Source organism: Octodon degus, unplaced genomic scaffold (assembly GCF_000260255.1).
Source record: "Octodon degus isolate 3935 unplaced genomic scaffold, OctDeg1.0 scaffold00015, whole genome shotgun sequence".
In the NCBI taxonomy this organism is placed as follows: Eukaryota; Metazoa; Chordata; class Mammalia; order Rodentia; family Octodontidae; genus Octodon; species Octodon degus.
In genome coordinates, this window is record NW_004524591.1 from 17,795,507 (window position 1) to 17,817,174 (window position 21,668).

General features: G+C 39.6%; 2 protein-coding genes across 5 annotated transcripts in view; one reads left to right on the forward strand and one right to left on the reverse strand.

The window, feature by feature from the left end:
- Positions 1–13,266, forward strand: part of Tax1bp1 (Tax1 binding protein 1) — an 81,646-nt gene extending 68,380 nt beyond the window's left edge. For all 4 annotated transcript variants that reach the window (XM_023709872.1, XM_023709873.1, XM_023709875.1 and 1 more), the window contains 4 exons: positions 985–1,156; positions 1,782–1,924; positions 11,501–11,583; positions 12,174–13,266. In XM_023709872.1, the coding sequence (XP_023565640.1) occupies positions 985–1,156; positions 1,782–1,924; positions 11,501–11,583; positions 12,174–12,375 (600 nt within the window). In that variant the 3' untranslated portion in view covers positions 12,376–13,266. The remainder of the gene's footprint in view (positions 1–984; positions 1,157–1,781; positions 1,925–11,500; positions 11,584–12,173) is intronic.
- Positions 13,267–14,152: 886 nt separating this feature from the next.
- Positions 14,153–21,668, reverse strand: part of Jazf1 (JAZF zinc finger 1) — a 177,714-nt gene continuing 170,198 nt past the window's right edge. The window contains exon 5 of the mRNA XM_004626503.2: positions 14,153–16,492. Coding sequence (XP_004626560.1) covers positions 16,316–16,492 — 177 coding nt within the window. The 3' untranslated portion in view covers positions 14,153–16,315. The remainder of the gene's footprint in view (positions 16,493–21,668) is intronic.

Here is a 21,668-nt window from a genome sequence, read left to right on the forward strand (position 1 = left end):
GCCCCGCCCCCTGGTGGGCTGAGCTGGCCACACACACACACAATAAATAAATGTAATAAATAAAAATAAATAAATATTTAAAAAAAAAAAGAAATTTAATAGCTTAAAGTGCTTGTGGTTTTTCTTGTGATGTCTTTGCTTTCTTTCTTTTTTTTGTTTTTGGCAGAACTGGGGATTGAACTCAGGCCTTTGCGCTTGTCAGGGAAGTGCTTATTCTACTGAGCCATCTCCCCTTCTTTTCAATTTTGATAGCAGAATAATACTGGCTTGTAAAATAAACTGGGAAATGGTTTTTATTTTTTCTTTTTAAATTTTTTTTTCATGTATTCAGTACAGGGTCCATAGGGTCTCTCTACGTAGATCATACTTGTAGTGTAGTGATCCTCCTATTTTCAGCCTCTCAAGCACTGGGATTACAGGGTCATGCCTCCACTCCCAGTCTCAATCCCTGTCACAGCACACCCTGGGGGTGGGACTGGCTTTCTTTGTATTTTTTTTTTTTTTCCCAGAACCAAGGATTGAACTCAGGCCCTTGCGCTTGCCTGGGAAGCACTTATTCCACTGAGCCATCTCTCTGGCCCTTTCTTTGTATTTTAAAAAGAGCTTATATAGGGTTATTATTATCATCCTAAATCTTAAATACTTCATTGAATTTGAATTCACCTTGAAAACAATTGGTTTTTCTTTTTGAAGGGACTTAAAGTTTATTGTATCTAAGTGATAAATTGAGTTTCCCCTTTATTCATTCAGTAATTGTACTTTTTGACACAAAGATATTTGAAGATACATTGGGTTCTGTTTTGCTTTCTGATTTTGTCAAATGTGGATAGAGTGTTTATGAGAAGTCAAGAGCTAGCCTTGCCAAATGCATACTTGGAACATAATATGGAAATAATTTTATTATTCTTTAGCTAAATGTTTAATGCTGTCTTTTTAAAATGTGTGATTGCTTTGCTTATTCATCTTTATTTCTTCCAATTTTAGGAACTTAAACGAGTAGAAAATCAAACAGAAAGGAGAATGGAAAGTCATAATCTTCAGCAGGTCTCACAGGGTCTCAGTGCATGCTCAGAGCAAAACAGGCGCATTCTTGTGCTGTCAAGTGCGCAGCCAGCTCTGCAGTATGGTAACCCTTATGCGACCCAGGAAATAAGAGGTTAATATTTTTGGCTTGGCTAGCTGGATCTAGTGGGGAGCTTTGTCTTGCATTTTCTTTTTCTTCTTTCTTCTTTTGTTTTTCTTTTGGTGGAACCAGGGATTGAACTCAGGCCCTTGCACTTGCCAGGCAAGCACTTATTCTACTGAGCTATCTTCCCAGCCCCTGGCTTGCATTTTCATAGTGTTAGATAACTACTATTAAAATATCAGCTCTAATAGAAACATTTTATGTACTTTGTAGTTTTAATGTTTTAACACTGTTACTGGCCTCATTCACCACCAGTAATGCACCATGAATGAGTAGTCTGTTTACTACTTTGAAATCGTGAGCAGGTTAAAAATAAAAACATGCATTTTCTTTCTTTCTTTCTTTCTTTCTTTCTTTCTTTCTTTCTTTCTTTCTTTCTTTCTTTCTTTCTTTTTGCTGAACTGGGTTTTGAACTCAGGCCCTTGGCACTTGCCAGGGAAGCGCTTATCCTCTGAGCCATCTCTCTGGCCCTGTATTTTCTGATGTACCGATATGGTTCTTTATATCCTGTTCATCATATCTATATATGGAGACGTTAATTTTAGTAACTGTTTTCCCCTACCCAATATATTTTCTTCCAAAATTTTTATTGCAGATGGAGCAGATGGTGCTTTTTATCCAGATGAAATCCAAAGGCCACCTGTGAGAGTCCCTTCTTGGGAAGACAATGTTGTCTGCAGCCAGCCCGCCCGAAACCTTAGTCGGCCTGATGGTTTAGAGGACCCTGAGGATAGCAAAGTAAATTGAATTTCCATTGTCTGAACCTGTCCCTTTTATTTTCAGAATTAGGAGAAGAGTTTCAGGGCATGTGCTTGGGTGGAAAGAGTAACACTTGTTGTCATACATGATAGCCGACTTGATGTTTGGAAAAACTTACTTGTAGTTAAATTTGAAAAAACAAATATGCTTTTGATTTATATTTAAGATGTATATACTAAAGTAAAGGACAAAGTTCAGCAAATGATCTCAGAATAGTGTAGTTATCAGATATCTTTTTTTTTTTTTTTTTTTTTTTTTTTTTGCGGCCTCAGAATGCCTTCAGGGCAGGTCTGGTTTGGCATGAGTATCTGGGAATTGAACCACAGCATCCAGAGCCTGACTGCTTTGTTTAAGCAGGCACTTAAACAACTGAGTTAATGGGCAGGCCCCCCAGATAGCTTAATTATCCCTGAGTAGATCACTGAAAAAGTGATCTTTTCCTTATGGATATACTTAGGCTGAAAGAACCAGTGTTAAGGTACTTGCTGCAGCATAATGTTGGCATTTTTAGTTTAGTGTTTATATTCTAGTATAAATTTTATGACAGGACTCTGAATTTTAGCCAGAAAAAGAGAGAAGTATTTGCATCATGTAGTATTATTTTCAGAGAACTCCTCTCCTAGTTTTATTGTTTTACAGCATTTCTTACTCTGGCAGCACCATGAGACTGATGATTGAATTTGTTTATGTAGTATCTCATTTTTACATTTTTTTATGTAAGAGACTTTTTTTTTTTTTTTTTTTCCCACTGTTTAATAAATAGGTTCCTGAACATAGCTGTTTTTGGAAATTAGGTTCTTTTCTTCATAGCTGTTTTGGATTTCCTGTGCATTTAGATTTAAAAGAAATGCTTTATCGTGCTCTTTGCAAGTACAGTGGTATCATGACCTGTTTCTCATTTGATCTAGTTTGCTGCATTTAATTGCTATTAACCTTTGCAGAAACTGATCAGTGTTCAGACAGGCATGATTTTAGCCCCAGTGCTCAACACTCATAATGGAGAAAAATGTATTTCTCCCTCCTACCTTTTGGCCTGCTATGTCCATTACTGGGAATAATTAGGAAAACTGTCAGAACTTTTGTAGCTTATTTAAGGTCTAGAGCATCATCATACTGCTTCTGCACACCTTTACTTCACATTTTGCATATTTAATCTGATCATTCCTGGCACAGATGTTACATGTGACAAGCCCTTCTCCTCTATACTCATCTGCTTTGGTTTAATTAGCAGAATGTTCTTTCTGATCTGTGTGCTTTGCCCTCCTGCAAACCCAAGAGAAGCAGTGTTCGAGTCTTGTGCTCATTTGCTGACATGCTTAGACTTGGTAATGAGATGGAGGGACTTGGGTTGCACACCTGGACTGAATTGTATTTTGCAGTTGGGTTTTTTTTCCCCATTAGTTAGCAATTTTTATGTACATTCAGAACTTTAAATTCTTGTCATTATAATGAAAATCACTTGCAAATGACATTTTTAGTAAATGATGTAAGCAAGAATGTGGAAAAAAACTTTGTGTTGGCCTGTTTCTTTTCCCTGTTCTTTGCTCTGGGAGCGATTAGCAGGTGTAGCACCAGTGGGCACTGCTGAGTCGCTGTTGGGCTTGTGTGCTCGTTCAGCTTACCCCTATACCTGCACTTGCCATGATCTCCTCCCTTCTGTGCCAGGAGCTATGATCATTTCTGGGATCAGAAACCTCTTCTGACTTCCATTTACCGAACAATGACAGTAACACATAACTATGGTAGGGGTGATGGCAGTGAACATTTCTATAGCTGTTTGCCAGCTAATGCTATGCTCTTTAGATGTAATAACTCATTTGTTCTTAGTCACAGTCCTAAGAGAGGTAGGAGCTGTCACTGTTTTATGTTAAAGAACCAGAGATTAAATAGCCAGTCTCATCTCACACAGCTGATAGAGGCAGGGTTTGAACCACTTCAGTTTGACTATAAAAGCCATGTTCTTAACTACCTATGAGACTATACCATAGGTTCTCATACTTCTCAGCTCCTGGCACACCTAGTTTCTTGGCATTGCCCCCAACCCCTGAGATCTTGGGCCAAAAGAAAGGCCTAAAGAAATTTTCTAACAAATTTATTGAGCTGCTAGGAAAATAGTATGCCTCAATTGAAAGGAAAATTAATATTTTTATTTCATCTTCAAATAACCACTGATAAATGGTGTGTGTGTGTGTGTGTGTGTGTGTGTGTGAGAGAGAGAGAGAGAGAGAGAGAGAGAGAGAGAGAGAGAGAGAGAGACTGAGACTGACTGACTGACTGCTGACCACTAAAGCTTTTCAAGCCTTGGAATCACATTGGGCAAACCATCCTCATTTCTTCTTTCACCTTTTTTATTTTTTTTTTTAACGTATTTGGTACAGGGTCTCACTGTGCAGCTTGGACATTTATACTGACTCTCCTGTTTTCGGCCTCCCCAGTGCTTTTACATGGTGCTTGCTTTTTATTGTGACGACTGCTAGAGACCCAGCCTTTCAAAGCTATAGTGTTAGTGAAAGGAACATAGGACAGTGTAAGTTGAAACTGAGTGGTCTCAGACTGCTTATTTACGTGGTAGAAATTAAAATTATCCCATAGACTCTGTGAATGTTCCTCTGAAGTTTCTGTGGTGCCCTATGCACCTTCATACTCAGCTTTTGGAACTGTGAATCTGAATCTTGCTACTCAGAAATGTGGTTTTTATTTATTTATTTTTATTTTTATTTATTTTTTTGACAACTCATACAGAATTTTACTTAACAAAGTAATATGAATTTCACAGTATTTGTTGTAATACACGGTATTGTCTTACAACCAGCTATTCATATTACCAGATATTGGAAGAAGAAAAAACTGGAGCAATGTATAAGAAATTAAGAAAAGAAAAAGTACAAACAATTGAAAAAAAGGAGACGAAGCTAATTAGAGCATTGACTCCTTCTATTTCCATTTTTTTTCTTTTTTTAAAATTTTTATTTATTTATTTTGTCCTGTCAGAGGTGAATATTCTATTGGCATCTAAATACTATAAGTGTTTGAATTCAACTAAACATCTAATACTGTCTAGCAGTCTATAATATTAGTGGGTTATCCTCAGAAGTTATTGACTTGAGCCTTTTACAGCTCATCCATATTAATGTGGATTTACTTTATATACCTCATTTTTATACTTTTCTACTGGATGGTTAAGACCAAGATAAGGTCAGCCAAGTACTCTCAGGATTTATCCTGTAGCCCTGTACCACCTCAAAAATGTGGTTTGTACTAATTGTTGTGTCTCCTGAAAGTTTGCTGCTACGCAGAGGCCACACCTTGCTTTTGGGCTATTGAGAATCAGATTGCATTTCACAGAATTCTCTCATGATCATATGGCTGGTGAAGTTTGGGGTGTACTGGTCCAAACTTCCTAACCCCATTATTCAAAGTGAGGCTGTTTTCTTTCCTCAATGCACATTCTGTTGCCCTCTTATTTTTATGCCTTTGTTGAGCATATCCCCTCTGCCTGCTTGCCTGCCTTTTCTCTGAAAGCTTGAGGCTCACAGATAGCTTTAACGTGTGTCTTGCTGGCAGCTTTATACATTAGCCCTAGTGCATTTTTAGCGTTTATTCGCTGAAGTGTGTATGTTTATTAAAGCTTCAGTGACTTCACAGTTGAAAGTTGCAGCGTGAAATAATTAAGGCCTGCATGTCATCTTTTGTGTTGTTATTCTAAGTTTCTCAAACTTTGTCATTTTTATTTTATTTATTTTTTATTGAGAAATAGCAATGAGACGGTTTTCAAAACTGATTAATAGGAATAAAATAATTAACTGATTGTTTTCAATAATTAATACAGCCATTTTTCATGTTGTTTTAAAATTTTTAATTTGTGTTCATCAATGTAGGATGCAGTTATAGTCAATTTTACTGAGAGTCGGAATTTTATTTCAATGGGAAAACAATCTTTGCAACAAATGTTGCTAGAAAAACTGTCTTCTCATCACATGCCATATGCAAAGATTAACTCAAAATAGAGCTAAACTCAAAAGATTTATTTCTGTATTTTCTTTTCGAACTTTTCAATTTATTTATTTATTTTTATTTATTTTTTGTGGAACCGGGGATTGAACTCAGATCCTTGACATTTGCCAGTCAAGCGCTTATCCTACTGAGCCATCTCCCCGGCACCATACTTTTCAATTTATTAACATGAAGTATAACTTCTTTAAATACAAAGTAAACTTCTTGGTCATACAAAATTTTAATACCTTTATTTATTTATGTGGGTGTGGGTGTGGCCGTGGCCAGTTTAGCCCACTAGGGGGCGGGGCTGGCTGGCATGTGGTGCTGGGGGATTGAACCGCTGTCCCTGTGCTTTGCTAAGCTTGTTCTAAGTAGGTGCTTTAGACCACTGAGCCATCTCACCAGCCCCATAAAGACTGTTTAGTAAAGTCTTTTTGCGGAACTAGGGATTGAACTCAGGCCCTTGCGTTTGCCAGGGAAGTGCTTATTCCACTGAGCCATCTCCCTAGCCCCAAATTTATTCTTTTTTTGGGGTGGGGGCGACATCAGGAATTGAACTCAGGCCCTTGCGCTTGCCAGGGAAGTGCTTATTCCACTGAGGCATTTCCCCGGCCTTAGTGAAGTCTGATGGTTCATTTTACTAATGTAAAAATTAACAGTGACTATCACTTTAAGACATACATTAAAGGTTTGTACCCTGGTGCTGACACCGTTGGATGTTGTGAGTTCTCGTCCTGCTTGTCTTTCCCCTGTGAAGCTGTTTCTGTTGCTGACAGTAGCCCTGCCTTCTCACTTCCCAATGTAATTTGCTATTTTTAATATTCCTGGTTTTGGAAATGAATTGACCATGCTTGATGAGTAAAATAGACTAAATGTGTTCTCAAGTGACAATGTGATTGATCATCAAGCATTATGGGTATCACAAAAGACTGTGATTTGTGTATTTCAAGAACTTCCATTCTTTTGAGCTATCCTCCATATCAGTGATTATTTTATGAGAATTTGATAATTCTCATGATAATGTCTTTGTTAATCTAATGAAAGCCCCACTGATTTCCTTTTATTAGGTTATAGGTAGTAAAAGATAACAGAATAATAGGGTTATCATTGCCAAGTTATATGTATGGCTTAGAAAGATTGAATTGCTTTTCCCCTTTTCCCCTCAAGAATTTAGTGAATATTTGCCACGCCTGATAGTGTTACACCATAGTGTGCTCTACATTTGGAAGCCTAGAAATGGTGTGTGCTAGTGGTGTCTACAGTGGGCAAAGAAGGCACTTAGAGTTTTGGCTCCATGTCTTTGGTCCCTAGAAAGTTTCATTTTATTTTAACTGCTGTTAAAAAACACTAACAGTTGTAATAGCAAAACTTTATCTGATAATTTTTTCATTAATTTTTTAAGATTTTGAGTGATTTTATTTATTTATTTATTTATTTTTTTTTTTTATTTTTTCAAAGTTTTATTGACAAAGAGATAGCAATGAGACAGTTTCAAATCAAATTGGAAGGACAGTTTCAACAAATAATACACTGCATATATTCTTCTTAGTGGTTAATTGCTGTACAAGATGCGGACTTGTGATCCTATTCACAAACACCATTAGAACAAATCATTCTATTCATTAAGAGAATGCAACTATATATCTATCCCAACCTCTCTGAATACACAGATACAAAATGGACATTCATCGGTATACCCCATTTTTTCTAAGTTCCATTATTGAATATTATAGGTGTGTAAACTCAGCAAAATATTCTAAAAGAGTCCAGTAGCCTATAATAGCATTGGGTCTTATATTTAACTGGCAATGTCAGAAATTATTGACCTGAGTCCCCCACAGCTCAACTCAACAGCATGGCTTTATTTTTTATATTTCGACTTCATACTTTTCTACTGGATGGTTAAGACCAAGGTAAAGCAGGACCTATGCAACAAGAGTTGTAGCTTTTTGGTCTGAGAAGGTCAGTGAAATGCCCTCAGGATTTGTCCTGAGATCCTGTATCTCAGATTGTAGAATCTTTATCAGTGCAGCCATGTGGATGAGTCACGGCCAATGCTTGGCCAATGTGCTCTCTGTGAAAGCCTGAGAGAGTGTCTTCTCCCCATGTGACTCTCCTTAGGCACACTCTACGTCATCGATCACTTTCCTCTTTGGCCCCATAATCTTCTTGATCAGAAAATTTGGGACACTACCGAGGTACATGACGTTACAGTACAAGTTCTCATATGTCCTGAGTCTTAATTGACCTTAGAAGGTTAGGGCCAAAATGTTGGCTTTCCTTGTATCCTTCCTTTTTCTCTAATTTGGTCTGCAAACTTAGGTTGTTAACCATCCAGAAGAAAAGCTTATTGTTATTATCAAACGATTTGGGCTATCAATCTTAACCTGACTATCTCACTGCATTTCAAACATCTTAGGCATAATAAGGAACAGGTATTTTTCATCAAGTATTGATATGTTGAACTTTAAGTCCCTACATAATATGATAAAAAAACATTTAAAAATTAGATTATATTTTAAAAAATAGGATAAAGAATTCTATGCTTCTCATGTTTGCACATAAGTCCAAAAATCTCACCATATACAACCTTGAAGCAGGACAGTTCCACAATATTCCTTTTCCTGTCTCTTGCTTTCCTTCACCACCGCCTTCTTCTTGAACATCCATCTACCCTAGAGACATCTTAGCAGTAAATGGCATGTCATGACAAGCCGCCCATATTCAAAATACCACAATGACAGGCACTCCCATCATGAAACAACTGTTACAAATTACCATCTGCAGTGCAGTAGCTTAGTTCCCAGGTATCAGTATATATAGTTAGTCAGGGTGAGAATCTTTCCAATTAACTCCTAGATTAAAGAGTCTTCTGAATATTCTCAGGATCATTGATTTTGAGTGATTTTCAAAGTTGAATGAAAAGTTTTGTTCATTATCACTATTGTGTTAGTTATTTAGGCAGACTCAGTTTTCAAATATTGTTGGTGGAAGGTCTAAACTTTGGCGCTAAAATGGGTTGATTTGGAATCAAAATTTACTGTCATATACTGAAGCGTAATGGATTAAACTACTGTGTCATTATACCTCTTTCTTGCACATACACATTTAAAAGCTGCCTGGATTTTATTTACTTGAACACGTAAGTTTTAAAGTGTATAAAATACTTGTATTTTATCCCCCAATTTCTCAGTTCCTCATTAGATTGTCTTTTTTTGTTTCCCTTTGCCCAGATAAGTCCTAAAATCATTTAAGTAAACTGATCATTTTCTCGTGCGATGAACATGAAGGGAGAAAGAAAAACCTATCCTTTACCTTTCAAGAAAGGAAAATGCTCAGAGTGATGGCTAGGTGCCCCTACAATGCTCAAATTTGTTTTTATTTGTTCATTCACATTGTATTTTTATACTGCCTGTACTTTCCTGGCACCTCTTCCCATGACTCACTTGACTGTAGACATCACTAGCAGCTCTGCAGCGAGTGGACTGCCCAGCAACATAGAGGGTGGTCACCAGCGCCTGATCTCCCTTCTTGTATGCTGTTAGGCCATGGCACAGGAGCAGCTCACAGTTGCTGAGAGAAGGAAAATACATAGACGTTTAGGATGATGTGGCTGGTTTTGGCATAACATTAACTTCTGTGCTTGGCTAATGATGTAGCACTTACAGGTTTCTAAAATATACCACTGGAATGTAGGGATGGAAATCCAAATTAGTGTTTTTTCTTATGATTAAAACTCAGGTGAGGGGGGCCCCAGAGATGGCTCAGTGGAGCAAGCGCAAGGGCCTAAATTCAATCCCAGATTCTGGGATGGGGGGAACAGGTGAGGGCCGGCAAGATAGCTCAGCAGACCAAGTGCCTGCTTAGAGAAGCACAGGGACTGGGGTTCGATCCCTGGCATCATATGCTCCACTGGCCCTGTTCCTGGGTACACTGACCTGGTGGGTCCAGGCATGGTGGGCGTGGTGATACACGCCTATAATCCCAGTACTGGGGGAGGCTGAACACAGGAGGATCACTGAGTTTAAGCTGCATAGCGAGACCCTGCACAAAATGCCAAAACTGCAACAACAAAACCCCTAAAACTCAGATGTACTATTTTTAGAAGTGAGCTGACAACCTGTTACTCAAATATTGAATTTGTTCAGCAGTTTTTAAGGCTTCTGGTTTTTTCCATTGTTTTATGTTAACATGTGTTTTCCAGTTTGATTTGCCAGCATGTTCACCCAGGAATATGTACAAACTCACATGTAGGGGCTGGTGAGATGGCTCAGTGGTCTAAAGCACCTACTTGGAACAAGCTTGGCAAAGCAGAGGGACCTCGGTTCAATCCCCCAGCACCACATGCCAGCCAGCCACGCCCCCTGGTGGGCTGAGCTGGCCACACACACACACACACACACACACACACACACACACAAACAAATGTGTAAAAATAAATAAAAAATTAAAAAAAACCTCACATGTATTTTATTAGTTTCCCCATATTTATGACATCTGTACATTGTGCAGTTGCTATATGCATACATCCTGTTAAAAGTACTTTTTGAGCCAGCTGTGGTGGTGCACTCCTGTGATCCAGCACTCGGCAGGCTGAGGCAGGAGGGCAGCTGTGAGCTGGAGGCCAGCCTGGTGAGACCTTGCTCAACAAACAAAATTTTCTTTTGGAAATTAACAATTAGTAAATAAGTAGGAAGTAAATTATTCAGTCTGCAGAATAGTAAGTCAGTAAAATCGCCTATAAGTGGATTTGAAAATCTCTATTGCTGTCAGCTCATGTATACACACAGGTGTGGTTTCTGTTTTACTGCTTTTTTTTTTTTTTTATAGTACTACCCCCTTTATCAGTGGTTTTGCTTTCTGTGGTTTCATTATATGTAGACAGTGGTTGTCTGAAAATATAAAGTGGAAATTTGTATAAATAACATTTTAAGTTGCATGTCATTCTGTGCATTGAAATGTCAGATAGCACATGAGTCACCCTCCTTGTCTATATCTGTCATATACTTGCTAGTCACTTGGAAGCTCTCAATTTCAGATCACTGCCAAAGTGTGTTCACTACTAAATTACTGTAGGGCTTCTACTCAGGTAATTCTATTTTACTTAACAATTGGCCAAAGCCCTGGAGAAGGGATTCTGGCAGTTTGGATATGCTAGAGAGAAAGCTGTAAAGTGCTTCCTTTAAGGGAAAATGTGAAAAAACATTAAGAAATTTTGAGGGGCAGGGGAGATGGCTCAGGGCAGGGGAGATGGCTCAGTGGAATACGCGTTTCCCTGGCAAGTGTGAGACTCTGAATTCAATCCCTGGTTCCGCCAAAAAAAAAAAGGAGAAAAATTTTGAGAGGAACAGAAGACTTTGTTCACATAGCATTTGTTACAACTTCATCATCAGTCTGTTCATAGAGGAAAGAACACAGTGATATGCTGGGCTGTAGGCCTTGTGCAGTGCACATTGAAGTCACATTTTACTTCCTGTATACTGTCAGTATAAGCTTAATTGAATAATTTGTTATTTGGTTTCATTTTCTCAGAGTATTACTTTTTTTTTTATTGCCTAGGAAGATGAGAATGTGCCCACAGCCCCTGATCCACCGAGCCAGCACTTACATGGGCATGGAGCAGGCTTTTGCTTTGACTCCAGGTAATTCTTTTCTTTCATTCGTAGAATTCCATAGGATTATGTAAAGCTAATGCTTCTCAGAGTACTGCCCCTGGAACTTGTGGGAAATGCAGGTTCCTGGGGCCTGAGCGGCTCCAAGGAGAGGGCCCAGCAGTCATGATTTACTCCGCCCTTGAGATGGTTCCAAGGTGTGCAGTTCTTGAGAAGGAAGGCAGGAAAAACTCCTACCTGTTAAAGCAGATGAGCAGCACTGATTCGCCCCTTTTTGTAAAAAAGAGGATTTTCCCTTTAGTGAAAGAATTTTTGGCAGTAAGCCTCCTTACATATAATACAATTGGATTTTGGTCGACTGTAAAGAAAAAGGTTTTCTTTGTCTAACTGTAAAACTAGATACAGAGGTTTTAAAAAGAGCGAACTGCTATATAGGATTCTCTTCAGCAAGGATTTAAAAGTAGTGTGTAAAAGGTTTTGGAGTAACTAAAGATTTTCAAGATAGACTGGTATGAATTGGTCAGCCAGTTTGGTAAATGTAACTTTGTATATACTGACAATTACTGCTGTTAAAAGTTTATTAGAAAATACGTAATTTTTTGTTTTCTTCTTCCTTTAAGCTTTGATGTTCACAAGAAGTGCCCACTGTGTGACTTAATGTTCCCTCCCAACTACGATCAGAGCAAGTTTGAGGAGCACGTGGAAAGTCACTGGAAGGTGTGCCCCATGTGTAGTGAGCAGTTCCCGCCGGATTATGACCAGCAGGGGTTTGAAAGGCATGTTCAGACCCATTTTGATCAGAATGTTCTCAACTTTGATTAATTATTTTTATTAAGAGCTAATACATATTAGCAATTTAGAAAATACCACCTCCGATAGACCACTAAGGAGACCTGAAGTTGTCATGCACCCACTACAGCACTTTTCTGACTAAGCGCTATGTTGATTTTGGTGTTACTAGGGTCAGGATCAGCCTTTGGCATATCAATAAATATAATTTTAGCCCCTGTTAATCTTACTTGCTTAAAAAAGAGTTCTTGTGTGTTTATATCTTTATTTATTCCCTGGTTTGCAAAATTGTATGACTAAAGATAGAGGAATTATTTTAATGTTACTACACTCAGACAAATGTAATAGTGATAGATTACTTAGAATATTTACAATTTCTGTTGACCTTGTTGATTGAGCATGGCTATTAATATTATGTAATAAAAAGCATTGATCATTAACAGTTTTGTGAAGTAATTCTTTGAATCAGAAAGGTCCAGGGTTTAGTTCTTGGCAGTTTTTAAATTTTCTTTAGAAATGGAGCTGCATGTAGAATGGTGTTATATGCTTGAAAATATTCTTTTTATATATGAAATGCTAGCTTTAGAAATAGAAGGTATATTTTGCTAATTTTGACAGAAATTTTTAGAATAATTTGAATATTTTTAAACGACATTTAATTTGTATTTATAATGAATGGTAGGATGGAAAGGTAAGTCAGTACAATGAGTTTATATGAATTGACCTCATAATGATGGTTGGGGCATAAAAACAATATGTATTAGAACCTTTTCCACATTTTCATGATGAGACTGTATGTCTGAAATAACGTTCTCAGCAAGTGATGAAAAATGTAATATGTAAATCCAAATCAAACTAATGTGTATGTTCAGTTATGTCTGTGTGTGTAGTGCTCATCAACATTAAAGAGGATACATTTTTGGAGGTCTGTAGTTTCACTGTCAAGTTTATTTGCAAGCTTTACATTTAACCTAGTGTCCTACTCCTTTTGTTTGTTCTTTGGCACCTTGGATCATTAAAGACTTCTATATTCCTTTTATAATACTGTGAATTTCAAGTTTTGCAAGTACTAACTTCTGATATGCTACTTTGGTAGCTAGCTGTCAGCAGTGTTAAGGCTTGTTCTGACCAAACTATTTAAGGTGTTAATCTAATATTCAGACTGTGGCATTCTGGGGTAGTGTACCTGAACTGCACATATATCCTGTCACTTGTATTTGTAGGAGACATTGTGTATTGTCGAATCCTCTGAAAAGGGTTTTCAGTCTAGGGAAAACCAGTGTTAGGCACCAGATGCCAGCTGTTAGGGTGCAGCTACTAGGATTGGCGTCAGCCCTGACTCTGCCCATGGAAGCTGTTCGAGTTTCTGGGTTACAAGACAGGTAAAACACGTTAAACACTGAGCACTTTTGCTGCAGTTAGTTATGGAGCATGCTAATCTAAAAACACCCTCTGCATATTATAGTACACTGTTAGTGAAATGAGAATAGTTGCCTCACTAGCTTTTAAGTAGTGTTTGGTCCCAAGTTTATGATAATTTGTTGATAGAAAATCCTGTCTAGATAGAGAGTTGGCTCAATGGTATAAATACCTGCCTGGCAACCACAAGGTCCTGGGTTCAGTCCCCAGTGCCGCAAAACAACAAAAAGAAAAAGAATCCTATCTTAATAACTATATGTGAACTGAATTTCACAAAGTAATAGGCAGCCTAAGGTAAAACAGCACTGAACCATATATATATTTCTTACCTTGGTTGACTTGATACTGCTTTTCCATAGTGGACACTAATGAAAATAAAGAGCCATATTTATTTTGGGTCAGAGACAGTTTATTTTAAATGTGATTTAATTTACATTTATAAGCAGCTTTTCTTGACAGGAATTTTGATTAAGTTGCCTTCAGTTCTAAAACCTCTGTCACTTTCAAACTTAATGTGCTCTGTCCCCAACAAAACATATGAAAATATAATTTAAAGCACAGTTTTCACAGACACGGTACAATACATTCACTATACACGGTATAACAAAATATTCCCATCCTTACCTGTTTAGTAATACTGTCACAATGAATAAGTAAATAGAAATTGGAATTTGCTTTATCATTGAAAGAAATTTAACATGCACAATGACTATTATGACTGTTTAGCTACTGAACTACTGATCCAGCCTGCATTTTCTTGCACTAGAAGGAGCAAAGCTAAACAATAATTGCTGGCCTAAATTTTTTGGTCAGCTGTAGGTAGACATGAAGTAGCCAAGGAGGGTCTTCTTATGCACCAGCTAGTTGATTCCCATGTCTGGATCACCCTTTTACATATGTAGGATAACACTGTATATTCAGGACCAAGACCACGCTTCAGAGCGTGGAGAGTTTTAGTGGGCAGTGTCTTTATACTTTAAAATCTCTCATTATGAGGGATTCACAATTTATGAATACAGAAGCTTACCCATCTGTTTAACAGAATTGTCATCTTTTCAAAATGTCTGAAAAATTGAGGAGGGACCCCTGTTTCTTAGCCACATGTAAGACTTTTCATCAAATGGGAACATGGGACAAAGGTTAGAAGGAATTAGTTTGTTTTTAACCAGTGTGTATTGTGGGCAGTTAGCTGTCTCCAGGCGATTTTTATTGCATAATTAGGCAACTGGTAAACTTGTGTGTTAAGGAATAGCACTTGGGAGAAAACACTCAAGGCATGATGGTACTGTCGGTGAGAAAAACTTCAGGAATGGTCCAGATGTAGGTCACTCTAATGGGTCATATTAGTCACTCTTCTTTGACCACCTGCTGCAAGAAGCACTTAATTGTCAGTAAGGCTCATTTTCATATTTCGGCAATATGTTTAATAAAGCTAAACAGACATTTCCAATGATTTATGCAGACACCTACAGTGTGATGGGGAAAGTGCTTTTAAAGTAAGTCTCACAACAATGAACATGGAAAAGAGCCAGTTAGGGCCTTAACAAAAATGTTTCGCTTTGAAACATGCCTACAATTTTAATTCTGATTTGCAGCCCACAGGTTTGTTAGGGCAGTGGCTGCAAGAATTGGCAACACATAAACATGAAATTGTTGGCAATAGAGAACTACAAAGTGCTTTAAAACTCCATCTGAAGATGAAGCTACAACTAAATTTCACACACACAAAATTTGCACTGATTTCCAAATAGAGTTCAGGGAAAAAGTGTTTCATTAAATTGTTATCTTGGTCCTCCAATAACATTATGTATAAATGGAATCCTTGTACCCAGCAGGTACTCAACAAATGTGTTAATGAGTGAACTGAACAGAATGTTTTGTACAAAAATGCCACTTGTAACACTAAAATGATCGGTAAATCAGATGGCAAGATTTTCAGCTTTTTAAAGGGCAAAAGGATTTGCAAGCTAATATAAAGCACAGAAAGCACACCTTTTATGCATGTTATTTAAATATGAAAATATTTTTAGCATATTATGTTAAACATTCTTTTTATATTTCCATTACCTAACGTCTTTCTACTCACGAATACTAACTCCATTATGTAAGGCATGGTAACCAGTTCAATAATGAAGGTATTATTTTGGTTTTGAACATAGGTGAGTTGATGTGTTGAAAACTTCAATCACATTACAATCGTGAAAAAAAATCTCAGTGCCAGCCCCTCCCCCCAATTAATATCACTGCAATACAACTAAACAATATGCAACATGCCCTCAATTTTATTTTGTTTTGGGGGAAATGTGCTGAAGAACCTAGAGTTTTTTTTTTATTTAGCACCTTATATCAAAGAATGAAAATGGGTATGATGATTACATGTGCAAATGTACAAAATCATTAACTACAAAGATACATCATTCCAAAATTACAGAAAAAATTTAAAGCATGCATTTAATTCTTAAGGGTTGCTGAATGCTTCCCCTGAAAAAAGGTGGCTGTTTTTAAAATCAGCAACTGCTGGTGAAGATTTCTTGGCACAGTTATGACCAGCATATTATTGCTGCATCTTCCTGATAATCTCAGTTGACACCGGGGGGTGGAAATTGATTGTGTGGTGCCGCAGGCCCTGAGCTGTCTTGTAACTCTTCCCACACCGACATTTGAATGGTTTGCGGACCCGGATCTGCGTTCTGTGACCATTCTTAGCGTGGTACTTTATGCCATTCACATTCTGTGGGGAAGACAAAATATTACCCATTAGATGGAGTCACATCACTCAGGGAGACCTCACTATGGGCCCAGATTGCACAGTGAGATACCTTCTAGAGGGTGGCTGTTTAGAGAGTAGGCTTTGCATAGATTGCAGTTCCCGTGAGCCTTCGGGAATAGTGTGGTGGGACGCAGAGACCATGTGACATACAGGCAACAAGCAAATTTCAAACCTCCCTTAATTATTCAAAAGTATTAGGGTCTGGGGATTGTACATACAGTATAAATCTGGACTCAGGCTGTGTAAAGAAAAATAGGTACAGTTTCCTCTGCCTGGAGCTTGGTTCCATGTTTCCATTCTGAAAAGAGCTAACAGTGGACAGACCTGTAAAAATCCTATCAAATACCTTTCTAAAGAAAAATGAAAGAGGTTAGAGAAAATGTTGGAGGAGTTTAACACAACTTTCTGAGTTGGAACTCAATTTGTTTTGCTTCCAGACAACTAGTACAATAGCTCCATACCATACCAAATAATACCACCCCTCATTAAAGGATTCCAACATGGTGTGCCGCTCTTCACTGGCCACCTGAACAAGCTCACAGAAATTGCAACTCTTTGCTGCAGTTCCACATACAGCACAGCACTGGCACATAGTAGATGCCCAACAAGTATTTGGGAGTAAATTTGTTAGAAGGGCATTTCCCAATACCTGATTCACTGTTTGGAAGAAACTGAGAGGGTTAGTATTAAAAATCGTGAAGTTGGGCCAGGGATATAGCTGCATTCCTGGCAAGTTCAAGCTCTTGATTTTGGTTCCCAGTACCCCTCCCCCCCTCAAAAAAAAAATCATGAATGAGTGTTAGCCAGCTTTCCTGACGCTAGACAAAACCCAGCACAACTTATGAGAAGGAGAGGTTTCACTTTGCTCTGAGGTCGGGGCAGATTCAGCCTCAGCCAGGCGGCTCTGAGGCAAGTCCGTCGCTGTGAAGGGCTCTGTGGAGCAAGGTGCTGAGACTGTGGCCGCTGCAGCGCAGAGCAGGGGAGCTGCCAGAGAGGACCTGGGGAGGGCTCGTTGGTATCTAAGGCCCTGGATAGCAGACCCTGAGACACAGCCGTGCTAGGCATTTCTTGATCCAGTCAACCTTGCGTATCATGACTAATAGTCACACAGTATTTTCTCTTTTACAGATTGGCGGTACATGCTGATATTTATTTTTTAAAGCCCTAAGGTAGAGAACTCTGCTTGACTTTGATAAACAGGGAAGTGGGAGAGGTGGGTACCGAATAGCCACTAGATAAAAGATGTTCACAGAGTTAAAAAGTGGAAGGCAGGGCAAACAGCGTCTTCCCTGAACAAATGGCTCTTAGCCTTCTGCACCTTGGCCTTGTGCTGCTGGCATCAATCCTTCGCACTGAAGAAGTGCTTTACCTACCGGTGTTGCCAAGAAGCATGTGGGAGACAGCTGGTTGGGGCAGGACAGGGGTGGGTAGTAGCTGTGGCAGAATCAGACATCCACTAAGATTTTAGGGTGCACGTCTGGCCCCCTCACTGCTCAGCCATCCACCAGAGGCACAGCTGTGGGAGTGAAGAGGCCTTCAGATGACTCTAGCCACCGCTATAGGGACTGCGTAGCAGTACCGGTCAGTGCATAGCACTGAATTGTAAGCTACACAAGGAGACAAAGAATAATAGTTTTATAACTATTAGAAAAAGACTTTAAGTCCTGTAACCCTAGCACTAGGGAGGCTAAGGCATGAGGATTGCCATGAGTTGAAAGCCAGCCTGAGCTACATAGTAAAAAGGCTAAACAACTACATAGACCCTATCTAAAAAAAGAAAACATCAAAAAGAGCTCAAAATTTAACATTGTAGAAAGCCATCTTCTGGCTGACAAATGTTTGTAATGAGCATCTTGTCTATTTGCTGATACCCTATTTATTAGCTCAGTGAATATTTACTGAGTATGAACAACATCCTTTTCTATGGTGGTGAAGGGGTTTTTAGACATTTCATGTCTTTGGTTTCAAGGAATTTGCTGCAAGATGGATCATTAAACATCCAGCTACCTCTGTGCCCTCTACCACCCATTCCTTACCACCATATTAGAAACCAAAACAAAAAAAGCATAGTAACTGGGCAGGACTTGCGTAACTCCCTCCTGGCCTGCCTTTTATACGTAATTAGGTTAGGGATGCTACAAAACCCAGACTTGCTAAAGCTAGTCCAACAGGAAACCAGATCCAGAGTTCAGAAGGAGTCAGACAAACCTGAGTCAAGGTGATTCAAGCAGGTTCTGAGGACTTTTCTTCCCTTTGAATATAAATGTGTTGTGTGCCTGGATGTGAGACTATGAGGGAAACAGCAACCCAATATATTAGCTTTAGTAGTCTGAAAAATTAGGAAGCCAATTCCATATTTGGAAATAGGTATAATTCCAGAGTTGGCCAAGAATCTACCTTTCTCTTTGTCATTGTGCTTTATCATGTTCACAAGTGTCTATGCTTCTCCAAGGTCAAACCAGACTCTAGATCATCTCCATCACATGTAGGCAACAGGGAGAAGAGAGGAGATCTAAAGAGTCATGGAAGTTTCGGCATCATTCCTGAAGTGAGTTTGAACTTTTAAAAATATTAATGACTGGAAGGCAACTTGAAACTGAAATGGGCAAAACCTGTAGTCTTTCAAAAGAAGGAAGAAAATTAAGCTTTACAAGTAAGGGTGGTGGCTGATGTTTGCTAGGAACTTATGCTGGGTACTTCCTGTCAATGGACTGAAAATTCCTATTTTAGGTGAGAAAAGGTACACTGAAGGTTAAGTGACTCGTTTGAGATCACACAATTTAAGAAGCAGAATTGCAGTGAGGTCCCCGGGATGGCCGGGGACTGAGTTTGTATTTCCTCACCATCTCCTAAGGTACTGGTACTTAGCAGACTGACTGAGCAGCTGATGGTCTTCGCGACATCTTAGCAGCTGAGGTGGGGTCACTGGGAAGGGACAGAGCATGATTTCAGAGGGACGCTGCTGTCAGGGGCAGGGCAGGAGCTAGGGGAGGATGCACACAGGGCTGCGCCATCAGGAGTGACCTGTCCCTGCTCTGGAACAAAGCCGGTCAGTGGGCAACAGCAATTTAGAGGCTTTTCCAAAAATTCCACTCCACGTCATGGAACACAAAGTCCAGAAGTCCCTGAACCTGAGAGCTGGGCTACCAGGCTGTCTGGTCTTTGTCATCAGTACTCAGGCTGCGATATGCACAATGCTGGACAAGTGGCGGCTAGGAAAGGAGATGCTGAAGTTGCCTGGGGCTCGGTGAGGCGGGGAAAGGAGGAGACAGCAGTCTGAGCGAGTGGCTAACGTGAAAGCGCCTCAGGCAGCTGGTGACCCTCAGCAGGCCCAGGGCTGTGTGCGCCACCTCCCGAGGACTCACTTGGGCAACAGTGCAGGTGGCAGCAGGATCTCTGGGAAAAGCAGCATCTGGTCGCCTTCCCATTCTCAAGTGTGTTCAGTGCAAACAAAGAAATTTAGAAAATCCTAAAGCTTGAACACTTCTTGCATCTGAGATTTTCTCAGTGGATGTAATATATTTGTAGCAATATAGAACAAATGTAGGGCAACTCCCCCCGCCCCCCACGTTCTGTTCTCTTATTGTTAGAAGGGTTTTTTGTTTTGTTTGGTTTTTCTTTGTTAATTTAGGCTGGCCTTTAGTTTACTCTAGCCCGGGTTGATCTCGAACTCACGCTGATCCTCTTACCTCAGCCTCCTGAGTGCTGGGATTGTAGGTGTGCACCATCACAACTACCTAGTTTAGTATTTCTCAAATTTGTGATGATTATAAAGCGTACATCAATCTTTGCTTGTGATAATCTTAGGATAAATTTCTTTTCTTTTTTACCCTTCTTTACCTATGCTGGGGATCCTGACTAGGGCTGGCACATGTTAGGCAAGTGTGTTACCACTGAGTTATACCCTGAGATAAATTTCTGAGGAATTAAAATACTGGGGCCAGGGAGATGGCTCAGTAGAATAAGTGCTTCCCTGGCAAGTTCAAGGGTCTGAGTTCAACCCCCGGTTCTGCCAGAAAAAAAAAAAAAAAAAAATTAAGATGCTAATGAATACATTTTTAAAGGTCTAATTCTAATTCTTATGGTCAAATTTCTATTTAGAGGGGTTGTGCCAGACACACCCAGCACAGCTTCTGAGGGGGTCCTTCCTTGGAGGTGTGGATTCATGCAGCAGGGAGAGAGAGCAAGGTGCCCCCTTTGTGGGCAAGCCTGAACTCCAGGGCCAATCTGTCTGTCTGTCCACTGTGAAGACAGCCTCTCCAGCCAGCGGAGGACTCAGAGAAACTCATGGAGGGATTGTCTGGTTTTGCATTCCTTAAAGTTGCAAAATATTTAATCCTTACCACTAGAACATAAAGAAGAACGGAAAGGATTCTGTGCTCGCCGGCGTCACTAACTGGACTTTGGCGGTGGCTGGCAGTGTGTCTGTCTTTCCGTAAGGAGCTGCCCAGAGACAAAGCCCTTCCACTGCTCTACAGCGTCACCGCTCTTTGTTGAAGATGCTCCAGGAGCTGGAATTCAAAGCCATCTCTTTGAGAACTACTATGCATTCTCTGGGCAGTTCTCCTGTATGGAGTGATTAAAAAATGTACACTGAAAGTTAAAAAAAAAAACAAAACAAAAAACACCAGTGAGAGAGACACTGCCCAGAGTGACAGAAGGGTGTGCCGGGGGAGAGCGGGCGCTGCGCGGGATCAATGCAGTGCGTCTCTTACTGTGGGAAAGCCTTAACATTCACACTGTTTTTGATCACAGAGTATATATGAAGCATATACGTTAATAAGCTTCTGTTTGCTTTTCTCTTGGGAATCCTGTTCTGCTGCTGGGATTTGTTATAACTAAGAGCTTATAAGGATTGCAGAAAAGGTGATTTTTTTCTTTTCCAAAGGGAGGAAGAGGGCGTCCTCAGCAAAGGAATGAACATGGGGCTATGCAGAGCGCTGGCTTCCTGCCGCCCCTCTCCTGATCCTCACCAAGTGAAGCCTGGGGAGTCGGGGCCTCCCCTTGCTTCTGCTGTCTCAATGCCAATGAAGTGGTGGAAAAGCTGATTCTGAGTCAGTGCTCCAAAGACTGAACTGGCCAAGACTCCTTGCCAACAGGAGTAGGGAATAAAAGAAATCATGGCCAGGTACATCCT